This window comes from Hemibagrus wyckioides, linkage group LG12 (genome assembly GCF_019097595.1).
Source record: "Hemibagrus wyckioides isolate EC202008001 linkage group LG12, SWU_Hwy_1.0, whole genome shotgun sequence".
Lineage (NCBI taxonomy): Eukaryota > Metazoa > Chordata > Actinopteri > Siluriformes > Bagridae > Hemibagrus > Hemibagrus wyckioides.
In genome coordinates this window covers 12137108-12152284 of record NC_080721.1, presented here as the reverse complement: position 1 = coordinate 12152284, position 15177 = coordinate 12137108, and the positions used below count along the sequence as shown (strand labels likewise).

General features: G+C 40.7%; 1 protein-coding gene and 1 long non-coding RNA gene across 2 annotated transcripts; one reads left to right on the top strand and one right to left on the bottom strand.

Annotated features, from left to right (window-relative positions):
• Nucleotides 1-2280: 2280 nt before the first annotated feature.
• On the bottom strand, nucleotides 2281-14926 carry sp100.1 (SP110 nuclear antigen, tandem duplicate 1). The gene is made up of 15 exons (XM_058404977.1): nucleotides 14456-14926; nucleotides 13276-13450; nucleotides 12966-13178; nucleotides 12354-12473; nucleotides 11856-11989; nucleotides 11718-11765; nucleotides 11579-11627; nucleotides 11275-11487; nucleotides 8163-8305; nucleotides 7713-7775; nucleotides 7443-7582; nucleotides 7021-7126; nucleotides 6838-6912; nucleotides 4202-4345; nucleotides 2281-2753 (listed from the first exon to the last, which is right to left on the bottom strand). Exons 1-15 carry the CDS (start codon nucleotides 14621-14623, stop codon nucleotides 2673-2675), a joined length of 1872 nt encoding a protein of 623 aa, XP_058260960.1. The 5' UTR covers nucleotides 14624-14926; the 3' UTR covers nucleotides 2281-2672.
• On the top strand, nucleotides 12148-13701 carry LOC131362751 (uncharacterized). The gene is made up of 2 exons (XR_009206235.1): nucleotides 12148-12302; nucleotides 13262-13701. It is a non-coding gene; the product is annotated as an uncharacterized LOC131362751 (long non-coding RNA).
• Nucleotides 14927-15177: the final 251 nt, after the last annotated feature.

Genomic DNA, 15177 nt, shown 5'->3' with positions numbered 1-15177 from the left:
AAGGTGGTTTACTTCCTAAACAGCTCACGTTTGAATAATAGGTGTTGTCTAGAGGCAGGGGTTAAATAAGGACAGCAGTCAGGATATGGAGGGACAAGAATGTCCGGATATGGAGGAAAAAGAATGAGAGTGGATCTGATAGGAGTCTTCATTCACACACTTACTGTTAAACAAAAAAGTTCAGCTGATAAAATGTGTTCTCCCATGCCCCCCCCCACCTCTCTCTTTCCCTCCCTCCTCTCTACGGACTCCCTCTGTCTTCTCGTCTTTGTCATCATTGCCTTTCTGTTCCACACAATCTTAAAGCAAAGACATGGAGGACAACCTTATAGAGTATGCTATCTATTTTGGTGGAAAGGAAGTGAAACTTGAAGATAACAGAAAACATACTTCTTTTTCTCGGTTTTTTTCTTTTTCTCTTTTAACCCCGGTGTCTTTTCTTCTCCATCTTGTAGCAAACCTCACATCAATGCACAATTTGTCCTGAAGCTGAAAATACTGTCGGTTCGATTAACTGAGACAGATTTGCATGGTGGTTAAACAAACAAGCGAAAGTTTGCAGATTATAGACTCGATGTCGGAGACAATCCAAAAAGAGAAGAAATGAGATTAGACACATTAATGGGCTTCTCATGTTTTACAGTGTTGTACTTATCTGTGGGCATAGAAATGACGATGATCATCATTTACACTTTTTGTTACTTGAATTCATGCTTGAATCACACCAAGATCTCCGAAATGTAAAGCTATGCTGATTGAGCCAAGCTATTTTAATTCCATAAAATATTAAAAGAATTTCTGTGCAAACATGACCATGGATAAGAACAGCCATTAGTAAAGTCAACACAACACTATACATTAAAATAAACACAAAATGATGAACAGAAGTTAAAAAGAAACTCCTCAGGACCTTCACCTCATTAGCATGATTAATGAGATGACGGCGTGAGAAAAGAAAACAAAGAAGGGGGGGTCCATGGTTCGAATGGGGTTCCTGTTGGACAGATTAAACTCACACAGTGATGCTAAAACTCTGAGTGAAGTTATAAGGCTTAATATAAATGTCTTTATATTAATAACGACCAGTACTGACTCCAAAAAGCGCTTTATTTTTGGTGATGATTTGGATGCGGTGTATCAGCTCTTTGATTGATTTTCACACTGATTGCGCCTTCTCACTCTTCTGTGTTCACGCTAGCAAGCGAACGGTCACTTCTGATGTACAGTTTCGAGGACAGTGACTTCTGGATTGAGATTCTGTGCAAGTGAGGTATGAGGCGGTAAAAAGCACCAAATCCAAACAGCTGGATTAATTTTATAGCGTGCATAATCCAGCATTTCTTCAGCTCCTCACTCACAACTTCAGTTTTCCACACTAGAGGGCAGCTTGGTGGTTGGCACTGTTGCCTCACAGCAAGAAGGTCCTGGGTTTGAATCCTGGGTTTGAACAGGCAGAGGCCTTTCTGTGTAGAGTTTGCATGTTCTCCCCGTGTCTGTGTGGGGGTACTCTGGTTTCCTCCCACAGTCCAAACACATGTACATTAGGTTGATTGGTAATTCTAAATTGCCTGTGTGTGTGGCCCTGTGACGGACTGGTGACCTGTCCAGGGTGTACCCCTGCCTTTTGCCCAATGTGTGCTGGGATAGACTCCAGCAGATCCCTGTGGCCCTAATTAGGAATAAAGCGGGTATAGAAGATGGATGCACACTAGTTTCTTTGGCGGATTAGCAATCTGACTGTTAATCAATCAAATGATCTACCTCCTGCAGGTCTACCCAGCTAAATTGATTGCTCTGCTAATCCGCCAAAGAAGCTAGGGTGAATCCAAGCGTGTAACATGTAAATAGATTTTAAAGAAACGTGTTGTGTGTGAACTGTATCGAAGGCTGTAGGCTATAAAATTTGGCCGAACGAAAGTGCACAACCTGAAGCGATAACACACGGCAACAAGAGACGAACTACAATCTCCAGCTGATAGTGTGAACGTTGAGTTACTCTCAGCGGAAGATTAGTTTCACGTCAATTAGAATATAACGCAATATAACCTGACATGGCTTTTGTTTTTATTAAAACAATTCAAAGCACAGCGAGTTTCATATCAGGAAAAATGTTTTCATGAACAAACTGGATTTCTAGAGAATGTCCACTGATTTCATTGGTGTAATTTAATAAAAAAAAAAAATGTATGTAGTTTGGTCCACTCTTTCAGCTGGATACAATTTCTTACTTTCACTGACTGTATCTCCGCAAGTTAGATAGAAATAAAATACATTAAGAAATATCAAAAATATATTATTTATTTATTTATTTATTATTTTGGTAATGTGATATTTAAACTCATGCAGTAAACATGATAATACACATATGGTTGAAATGATTAAATATGCCACAAATAACTCTATATTCCGCATCAATACACAAACAAAAGCACTTTTTTTGTAACACTGAGCAAGTTACATGATACTGCATCACAAAAAGCCCGCCTCCTCCCCAAACCTGCATACTGGCTTCTGATTGGCTCTTGTATTTTATGACACATTAACACTTGTAATTCCTGTGGCAAAACAAAAAACCTGACAATTCTCACGCTTAAGGTTATAGTAAACAGCAATCTTTATCTTTTGATTGTAACGCGGACGATAAGGTGCTGGTTGCTGAAACAGGAGAATCTCTACTGGATCTTAAAGCTGAGGAGGAACTTCTGCTCAAAGATCTCGCTCAGTCTGGCTCCAAACATGCCATCGTCTTTATCCTGCACACACACACACACACACACACACACACACACACACAGACCAAAAAGAAAGAGACATTTAGACCGTTGTACCAAACACTTTCATAGTCGTAGCTAATTATGTAAATCAGTTTATAAAGAAACGAATTCAGTAAGATAAGAGAATACATAACTAAAATTTGTTTATATTTGGGTAATTTAACCAAAAAGAAGAAGAAAAAGACCACGAAGACTAAGAATTTCCTTCAGCATGATTTTTTCCCCCACCATTTTATTACATGAAACTGCCTTCAAAAGTATTGGAACAAATCTAGAACAAGGTTCATTCTTTTGTCTTTACACTCAAAACATTTGGGGGTGAGATCACAAGATGAACATGAGACGACAGAACAGAATGTCAGCTGTCATTTCCCCGATATTTACATCTTGATGTTTTAATCGCCTTGCGTGGCAGACAACCTTATTTTGGGGGGTAATCAAAAGTATTGGAACAGATCGTCTGACAGCAGCAACTGCAGAATAAAAAAAAAATAGATAATGCATTTAAAAAGAAGATGTAAACTACTGATAAACCGTTGGTGAAGTTTTCTGTAAGGGAGACGTTCATGGAAGGAGTCTCCACTTTCAGCACTTCAATAATAGTTAGAGGTGAAGCTGTAACTTTATGTTTTCTGACATCTTCAAGACAGAGGAGTTCACACTTTTGCAGTTTCGTAGTAACACAACAAGCTGCATTATAAGTTTTATTAACATAAAGGAGAACATTAAAGAACTGCGTTCGAGTCTGATATGTGTCTACTGTGGGTGATCGAGCTTATGACGGAGATCTGGGTTCGAGCCCCGCCATCTGTGGCGTCCGTCCCTGTTCATTACAAATGCTTTTTCGGGGCGGTGGTAGCTCAAGTGGTTAAAGCTCTGGGTTGTTGACCTGAAAGTTTGGGGTTCAAGCCCCAGCACTACCAAGCTGCCACTGTAGGGCCATTGAGCTAGGCCCCCAACTGACCCTGCTCCAGGGGCACTGCATCCTGGCTGACCCTGCTCTCTGACCCCAACCCCCAAGGATGGAATATGCGAAGAAAGAATTTCACTGTGCAGTAATTTAAATGTGACCAATAAAGACAACTTAATAAAGAGAGGCTGGTGAGGGACTGTCTACAGCTGCTATAACAAGCGAGAATAGGAATGAAATTATTTTGCAGACTTTCTACAACATCAGCATCAGTTATCATTTGATAATTGCTATGGTGCAAGAGGAATAAATCACTCTAGGACATGCTCTCATAGGACAATAATCCTGTTGCTGATTATTTTTCCTATTACATCATAAAACAAAGTATCCTGTTCCTTACTATTTCAATTAACTGCTTAGTTTCTATTTCTTTGAACAGAGCCAAACATTATGTGACGCTATTAAACAGTTTCTATGTACCACTTTGATTTATTTATTCATCTATTCTAAATCTCACCCGGTTAAACGTTTGCCAGTTTTGGAAGATGAGCCTGATGTCATCTACAAACTCTCCAACAGTGTTGTACATATTTCCCTGCAGTTTGGCCTTCACTCTTTCCAGCCACATGGGATTAGAAATCACACGGCTGTATCCCGGCACCTGCACAAGGACAAGGTTTAACAAAGGTTAAGTGATGAAGCATTATTTGTTTCAATTCATGCATCATGGACAATGCCTGGTCCACTTTCTTTGTAGATCAGCTGAAAAATATTGATTTGTCTGCAATGATTTGTTATTTTAAAAAAGGCATTTGCATTCACAGCCGCAATGGGAGTGTTGGTTAGTTAGATTTTTGTGTGATTATTTACTCCAGTCTCTCAATTAAAGCTCATTTAGAATAGGTATTACTAGGATAGCCTTTTTTTGTATAGCAGAAGCTAGCTTTGTTACCTCTAGATTGGATTATTACAGTGCTTTTTTTGTCTGGATTTTCCTGTAGGTAGATAAACAAACTCTAGCTAGTCCAGAATGGAGCCAGCGTCCTATCACTCCTATCCTTATCCCCACTACACTGGCTCCAAATTAAATTTGGCACTGGTTCTAAAATTCTACTTATGACCGATAAAGCACCTCCGTTCAGGAGCAAAATTTGGTTCTTTTGCGATCCAACACGTCTACGTCGATCGAAAGGTGAAGGCTACACTAGAGAGGAAGAGCTTTCTCTACAGCTCCACCGTTACAGAACAGCCTTCCAGTTATTCTTGGGGACAGTCTCAAGGTGTATCTCAAATTGGCCAATGAAATTCTGGTGAACAAATGTCTCATAAATCAGCCCGCACATGTTATGTTATGTTATGTTATGTTAACATATTCTGTTCAACACGAAAAGCTCTCTGTCTAACACTACTCTGCTAACACTTTGTAATTATCTGACTCCAACTCCACATTGACTCGACAAGACTCTAACTAAAGAAGACGAATCATGCAGACTGGATGAATGCAGATACAAGGTTTTATTTGCCATCAGCACTGGTTACAAGAATTGAGCTGCTCACGAATGAACATCCCAACAACCTCTAAAAAAGCATCTCAATACACAGTCCTTTTATTCATTTTTCTTATCTTTTCATATGTTTCAAGCCAACACCTTTTTGCTGAGAAAGTCCCACCTATTTTCTTTTTGGAACATCAGGTTCTTTTTGGACGCCATTATCTTTTATTTTGTAACTTTTTCGAATACCATTATAATAAAATTTTTGAGAATTGTTTAATAAAAAATATGGGCGTTTTCGCCCTTATCAGTAGGACTTTGTCCAGCTCACTTTCATCAAACAGCTCATTTGAACACAGAGGACAGCATGGGTAAGTTCTCAGGGCCGCAGCTCTATCTTTTGTTGCTTAATTTTAATTATCAAAATTATTAGATTTTGTAGTAACTGTTCTCTTATGTGACCTGTCCAGGGTGTACCCCTGCCTTTCGCCCTATGTGCACTGGGATAGGCTCCAGCAGACCCCCGTGACCCTAATTAGGAGTAAACGGGTATAGACAATGGATGGATGGATGGATGGATGGATGTTCTCTTATGTATCTTTCTGCATATTTAATCCTAGCCATCTCCCCTGCAACTATCGCTTCCATTCGACGCACTCTATTTGCGTTCAGGGACGAACTCTATTCTTCTCGAGGTATCAACACGTCTGTAACTGGGCACGATGGCCTTGGGCACAGTTCCAACCCTGGCTGCTCCAAATTTGGCACTTCAGTCCAAGTTTTTCCTACTGCTGAGAAGGCCTGTCTGACTGACGTCACTACCACTGCCAACAAAACATACCCAGACTTCTCGACCTACATGTCGTGTTAAACCCTATATTGTCAAACCCAAACAACCTGGTCAATAAATGGTGCCTGATAACTCAATCATGCTGTCCCCTGGTTATTTTGCACAAGTTCAAACAAGAATCCATTCAGATACACTCCAAACTATAAAATTATTTCCCACAGTTGTTAAAAATATTCAGTGAACTCTGCTAACAGCGTTGGATTACATACGTATTTGCCATCAACTGTGAAATGACTCATATTCCCAATTAGTTTAAAGAAAAAATGCTGGTGTTCCGTTTGTGATGATACGACCCATCTAACCTTCATACACTAGACACTAAAGCATATAGTGCATAGTGGATGTGTGCATTATGTTTGGGACAAAGGTTCAGTCTTGGTAAACTGGGATGTCTGGATGCTGTCACCCCCCTGCCTCTTTTGTACGTTGACTCAGGTTTGTTACATCCTTTCATTTTTAGCTATGCTGTCATAGCTAGTCCCGCCGTTTTCCCTGCATTTACTCTGCACACTTCACACTCTTAAACCACTATAAGTCGAGAGCTTACCTAATAACTCATGATCTCTCAACCCCCGCCCCTTTAACTCATGACACTGTCCCTTGTTGAAAGTGCTATATAAATAACGTGGAACTGAATTGAAGTTAGCTAGTTGTTCAAACAAAAAAAGTAGTTCTATTAGAGTGTCTCACAATACTAAACACATATAGTATTAGTAACCTGTAAGAGATAATCCAAGAGAGTGGAGGGAAAGAGAAAAGAGAAAGAGAAAGTGCAAGTAATTTGTGAGACAATGATGAAAAATGTCTTACGCTTGTGACGGGATCGTAAGTAAACACACGTTTCACGTCCTCCTTATACAAACACAGCAGCAAATACTCACAGTTCTGTCAAAGGAAAACAGACATAATCAGATAAACAACTTTGTGTGCATCATTTATATATATATATATATATATATATGTGTGTGTGTGTGTGTGTGTGTGTGTTTATACCATAATGTTTTGGTTTACAGGACAGTTCAAAGCTTCATCCTGACTCATGCGAGTCCACATTGGATGGTTTACCTTCCAAACGCAGAAAGTGCACATCCATTTATCCCTACACACACACACACACACACACACACACACACACACGAGACTGCACAATTATACTACACCTTAAGTCCAAAACTGTGACTCTTCTACATTCTGTGTTGGTTTATAATGTAAAGGAACACTAAGTGTATTAACATTACCTCATCCAAAATTCATCTTTATAATGAACACGTGATCTTCATCAGTGTCCAATATTTATTTTGTATTGACATTCTGAATTAGTTCAGATGAACCTTCTTTCATCATCATCTTCGGTAACCGTTTCCCACGTTACCCCAATTCCCTCGCCTCGTTCTTTAAAACAGTCTCGCTCTCACCCGCTTGTGTCGCTGTGTGTAGATGGTAAGTGGCAGTCCTGATGGAAAGCTCGTGGACACTCGTCACAGCACACCAGGTCTCTGTCATCATCCCCGTCAGAGTCACAAATGAAGCAAACGTCGTCGTTATTCTGCGCCAGCTGGTTACAGGAGAAAACAAAGCAACAATAACATCAGTGTAGTTGTTTACTAGGCTAACCCTGGACATATCTGTATGTCAGAGTAACTTATGAATAATATTATATGTGTTCTTGCGTGTTTCAGACTCACCGGGTCGTTAGGACGGCAGCAATTACATTTGCACAGCACAGAGTGGATATACAGGATCTTCTTCTGCAAACAGAACATACACACATCAGTCTAAACCTGTATTTAGGCTTAAAATGAGCAAAAGTCATCGTGTTATTGCATGGCCTGCTCGGTCCAGTGGTTAAGTGTTGGACTATTGACCAGGAGCTTGAGAGTTTGAATACAAAGACCATCAAAAGCTCTTAACCCTCAATTTATTTGTATAAATGTAAGTCGTTCTGGATAAGGGCGCCAGGACTCGAACCCCCAACCCTGGAGGTGCGAGGCAGACCACGAAAGCACTCTTCTCATGCTGCACATTTAATACGCTATACTTTAATCACAAGCCTGAGTAAGCATTGATGAACACATGATTGACTTCTGGCTCTCGTTAACAGGTGAAACCTATATCATTTCATCCAGATTCGTTACCTTCACCAGGTAGCTGAGGGTTTTGCCATGACACAGTATATCCTTCTTCCAGTGTTTTTCGGTCAGAGTTAACTCCTGCATTACGAACTCCTCAGGAGTGAACCAGCGCTCCTCTGTGCGGATGCTCTTACTGCGTGACCCACCTGAACACAAACACACACACACAGGTTATGGAAACACACTAACACACTCCGATCCTTCGCTTTCTTTCCTTTCTTAGACCAAAATTGAATTAATGTTATGAATTTTGTTGTTGCAACGCTCAGATCAGAAGTGATCTTCCAACATTTTCACAACAAATGTATTTATTTATTTCATTTTTAATTAAATGATATCCCTTTCATAGGTCATATTGTTCAGTCTTGGGAAATGATTGCAAGCATCCCTTCCTCCATCTAGGCTAGTTAGTTAGCATATACTAGCTAGGACTGGTATTACTGTTACAGTGAAGGTTGCGTGAGCAGCTTGCTTTTCATAGCAGCAACAAAAAAGACTACGGTATTGTATCATTACACACCGGTGTGTACACACCATTACACACCGGTGTGTACACACCATTACATACCAGTGTGTACACACCATTACATACCAGTGTGTACACACCATTACACACCGGTGTGTACACACCATTACATACCAGTGTGTACACACCATTACATACCAGTGTGTACACACCATTACATACCAGTGTGTACACACCATTACACACCGGTGTGTACACACCATTACATACCAGTGTGTACACACCATTACATACCAGTGTGTACACACCATTACATACCAGTGTGTACACACCATTACATACCAGTGTGTACACACCATTACATACCAGTGTGTACACACCATTACATACCAGTGTGTACACACCATTACATACCAGTGTGTACTCACCATTACATACCAGTGTGTACACACCATTACATACCAGTGTGTACACACCATTACATACCAGTGTGTACACACCATTACACACCGGTGTGTACACACCATTACACACCGGTGTGTACACACCATTACATACCAGTGTGTACACACCATTACATACCAGTGTGTACACACCATTACATACCAGTGTGTACTCACCATTACATACCAGTGTGTACTCACCATTACATACCGGTGTGTACACACCATTACACACCGGTGTGTACACACCATTACATACCAGTGTGTACTCACCATTACATACCGGTGTGTACTCACCATTACACACCGGTGTGTACTCACCATTACATACCGGTGTGTACACACCATTACACACCAGTGTGTACTCACCATTACATACCGGTGTGTACACACCATTACACACCAGTGTGTACTCACCATTACATACCGGTGTGTACTCACCATTACATACCGGTGTGTACACACCATTACACACCAGTGTGTACTCACCATTACATACCGGTGTGTACTCACCATTACATACCGGTGTGTACTCACCATTACACACCAGTGTGTACTCACCATTACACACCAGTGTGTACTCACCATTACATACCGGTGTGTACTCACCATTACACACCGGTGTGTACACACCATTACATACCGGTGTGTACTCACCATTACACACCGGTGTGTACTCACCATTACATACCGGTGTGTACTCACCATTACATACCGGTGTGTACTCACCATTACACACCAGTGTGTACTCACCATTACACACCAGTGTGTACTCACCATTACATACCGGTGTGTACTCACCATTACACACCGGTGTGTACTCACCATTACATACCGGTGTGTACTCACCATTACATACCAGTGTGTACTCACCATTACATACCGGTGTGTACTCACCATTACACACCAGTGTGTACTCACCATTACATACCGGTGTGTACTCACCATTACACACCAGTGTGTACTCACCATTACACACCGGTGTGTACACACCATTACATACCGGTGTGTACTCACCATTACACACCGGTGTGTACTCACCATTACATACCGGTGTGTACTCACCATTACACACCGGTGTGTACACACCATTACACACCGGTGTGTACTCACCATTACACACCGGTGTGTACTCACCATTACATACCGGTGTGTACACACCATTACATACCGGTGTGTACACACCATTACACACCGGTGTGTACTCACCATTACATACCGGTGTGTACACACCATTACATACCAGTGTGTACACACCATTACACACCGGTGTAGTGTGTACATACCGGTGTGTACACACCATTACATACCGGTGTGTACACACCATTACACACCGGTGTGTACACACCATTACACACCGGTGTGTACTCACCATTACACACCGGTGTGTACACACCATTACATACCAGTGTGTACACACCATTACACACCGGTGTAGTGTGTACATACCGGTGTGTACACACCATTACATACCGGTGTGTACACACCATTACACACCGGTGTGTACACACCATTACACACCGGTGTGTACACACCATTACATACCAGTGTGTACACACCATTACACACCGGTGTGTACACACCATTACACACCAGTGTGTACACACCATTACACACCGGTGTGTACACACCATTACACACCGGTGTGTACTCACCATTACACACCAGTGTGTACTCACCATTACACACCAGTGTGTACTCACCATTACACACCAGTGTGTACACACCATTACACACCGGTGTGTACACACCATTACACACCAGTGTGTACACACCATTACACACCGGTGTGTACACACCATTACACACCGGTGTGTACTCACCATTACACACCGGTGTGTACTCACCATTACATACCGGTGTGTACACACCATTACATACCGGTGTGTACACACCATTACATACCAGTGTGTACACACCATTACATACCGGTGTGTACACACCATTACATACCAGTGTGTACACACCATTACACACCGGTGTAGTGTGTACATACCGGTGTGTACACACCATTACATACCGGTGTGTACACACCATTACACACCGGTGTGTACACACCATTACACACCGGTGTGTACACACCATTACACACCGGTGTGTACTCACCATTACACACCAGTGTGTACACACCATTATCAATGTGCACCATTTTCACAAAACATTACAAAATCAGCATGAAATCTTCATCTTAGCTCTGTTTACCTACCTGTAAATCTTTTAGTATACAGCTCCCCAGTGACGGAACCACAGCTGACTGGTAAAACCTCAGCCTTAAACTCAGACATATCCACCGGCTCAGCATCTTCTTCCTCATCTTCATCTTCTTCTTCCGTGCGGTCTTCTCCATCCTCTTCTCCTTCCTCCTCCTGGTCTTCGCTTAATTCGCCCATATCTATACTGGATAGTAAGGACATTGACCCTAATGGAGAGCAAATGCGTTCAGTGCTTTCGGACTTGCGCCAGCTCTACTTAACAGCAGTAATAATAAGAGCGTGTCTGTGTGTACTGACCAGAGCTGGAGCTTTCAGAGGGGCTGTCGGGAAACAACAATCTCCGATTCTGCAAGGACAGGAGACGAAAACGTGACAAATCAACACACGAATCAGGAAAAAAACGCAGAGAAAAACAGAGTTGAAAAGGACACGGCACCTTCCGATTGTACTGTCTCTTCATGCGGGGACACTGTAAATGGCCGTCCTTACAAAAAAAAAAAAAAAAAACCCGTGAAACACAAGAAACAACAAAAGTAATGGTAAAAGCACATCATCTGTAGACGCTGTTGATTACCTCTATAAGTTTTTGAAGCTGAGTTTTTTGGCAGCGGATGGAAAGCTTCCAGTTCTTGTGGCTTCCCTTTCCTGCAGCCTTCTCAAAGCCATTTGGGGTGAGCCACTGACCCTTATACAGAATACACTCGATTCCTAATGGAGCAAAGTCTGATGTCACTGAACCACTAAAGCAAATCTAATCCAACAATTCACTCTTCAGTCTTTCTCTTTCCATAAATAGTTACTGTTTCCTGTTGTTAATGGTTTCACTTCAGTTATATTTGCACAGTGCTGTCTGTCGTCTATACACATCGTCACGACAGCAGATTTACAGAGACTCAGATGTAGGGTGACGTGAAGAAAATCTTGATAGGACTCAAACTCAAGCCCAGTGTATACGAGCCCTGGGATGGACAGTGTTTATGATTACAGCAGCAGCTCGTAGACACGGATCTACAGTACCCAGGTGAGATGATCTTTGATAGCATTTAAAGACATGTGAGTGGTTAAAGTGTACCTTTGGCTAGCTTGCCCCGATGCAGGGTGGCTTTTTTATTACCACAGATAACAGGGAGGGTCGTTTTATACAAATCCCACGTCCAAATTTCAGCCTTTTGTCCTTTTTTTAATGGCGAGTCTGTGCAAGAGAGAGAGAGAGAGAGACAGAGAGAGAGACAGAGAGAAAGCAGCATTTAGAGATTTTACAAGAAACAGTTATGGCTTAATCCTTTATAATAATAATTTACTTAAAAAAATAAAATAAAAGATTTAATTTTCGAATTTATTTTAGACTAAAACTTTAAAGGTGGACGACATGCAGCTTACAAAAGTACAAAAAGTTTACCCTTAATGACAACAAGGGAATGTTACACAGATTTCGCCAGTCTCCAAATCAGATTTATTCTTAAGCTTAGGTGTGAAATGTAAAATACACATATTCTAATGACTACAAAATGTTTACTATACTGTCATAGCTGGTTGAAGATATACTGTATCTTGCAGACTGGTGTATTAGAAGATATTCTAATCTTTAATACTTGTGTCATGTCAGATCTTGCATTCGTTCGTCACTCGGTCTCGTTGTGTTACAGCAGGTACATGTTACGTGTGATTTACACAAACGACTCACGGAATATGGGCTTTGTTGCCGTTTTCTTGCGAGTAGGGGTGGAGCAAGAGGAAGGTCCTGGCTCCACCTCCTCCTCAGTCTCTTCAACACTTTTCTTCCTCTTTCCTCTTCCTTTCTTTCCCTTTATTTTCTTTTCCTCTTTCTGCACCGACTCTGTCTCATTTTTGTCCGCATCCTCCGTGTCAGGGACCGTCTGAGAAAACTTGTAGGAGCCTATGACGAGAATCAAACCATAAAGGAATTACACCAATGACGCAACAAGGTATTTATTTATTTATTTATTTATTTATTTACAGATACAGTGACTGACCATCAAGAAAGCTGTTTCGCAGGATGCGGAAAACGGGATATTTCAGCATGATGTGGTCCTGAAACACACACCTCCAAAAGCGCTCCACACACTGACCTCGCTCCTTCTCCACCCAGTCCAAAATGTCATACACACCTTTCTGCTTTCTCTCCTTATTTCTCATCTTTATGACCATCTGCACAGGGAAAGAAATCGGAGAGAGAATCTCAACACACCTTTGTTGTTAAGATGTTAAGGATACAAATGACTGCGTTTTTTTATTGTATTAGATATGCAGTGTGTCCACTTTAAAACGTTACAAATGTGTAATAAGAACATTTTAGATTCTGTTCTCCATGTCCAGGTCTTCAGAAATTATATAATATTGTGAAAGGTATGATTTAATTATGTTTAACATTCTCACATAAATGTTTATTTCACGTTTAATGAAGTTGTCTCCAGTGTCAGCACTTTTGTAACTATTACAAGGTTTCAGGAAGGGGAGGTGATTTCCAAGGTAGGTGAAGGAGCCGTTATAACTCTTCTCACAGATATTCCACAACATGAGTTTTACTTATACGCTGCTATAAAGTCCATATAAACCACGGTCTTTTCTGTGGTATAAGAGGAATAAAACCTCTGTGTTGTGCCGTCAGAGGAAAACATTTTCACCGTGGCCTCATCAGTCAGATTCATACTCTAAATTTATTCATAGTACAATCTTTCTGTGATCAGGAATTCAGACTTCATACTGATTATATCTGGATTATTTAACAGCGTGAACGTGATCAGGTAACAGGGCTGAGAGAATGCTACGGAACACACTGTGTACATTTTTCATAACCTATATGAGGTGATGAATGGAAAAGTTTCATCTTCACACACTAATGAGACTGTATTTAAATTAAAGTGTATTTATAATATAATAAGCTGGAACAGGTCGAAAGTACTTTGCTAAATGCTGTGAAGATTTTTTTGATATATATATATATATATATATATATATATATATATATATATATATATATATATATATATATATACATATATATATATAATCTGATCATTTTGAAGGAGAAGGAAACTGTAAACAGTTTTACATTATAAACATATTTAAAACTCCAATAACCATCAGGGAGATACTGCACTGTTAATTTAGATGATTTAGAAGCCTTATGAATTAGGCATGGTGCTCTCTTGCCTGGTAGAGATCCTCAGGTACCAGGTCATGGTCTCGGAGCTGGCTGAGGAAGGTGTGCGGTTCCTCTATACAGGAGATCTCCGTCTTCTTGCGGTGAAAATAGTTCAGCAGGTCGTCCCGACTTAGAAAGTCCAGCGGATCCATCTGGTCATCTGGTGTGACTCCCATTCACAGGTCCCAAAGATGTCTATTTTACATGTGCAGTAGCTCTCCAGATGTTATACATGCGTATAATCTAAGGTTTTGTTCAAACCCTCCCAGGCCACTTTAACGTGCGCTGCTCACTTTGAGCCAAAAACAAAGTTCATATGTAATTTTTTGGTCCTTTAAATATATATATATCCTATATCCCTTAATGAAGCTTAATGAAGATTTTGTTATGCAAATGTAAATGTCAAATCAGCGCAAATTTCCCGCCTGCGTCTCAGACCGCGTCTCCAGCAGAAAACCCGGAAGTTGATGAAAGAAAATCGAAACCTAACTTTCCAGTCACGCCTCACGATTCATACCGAGCCCCAGATTTCAAATTATCGGTGGTTCGATCAATAAAATCAAATCAACAAACAAACAAACAACTACCAAAACAACCCACAAAAAATCAACACGATTCGGATATCATTAATTACTATCTTTTAGAATTCTTGATTCTGATTGGCCAGCTGGTGCTGAAGCTGTGAAATAATCATAACTGTAATTCAGAGCACATAATTATATTATATTAT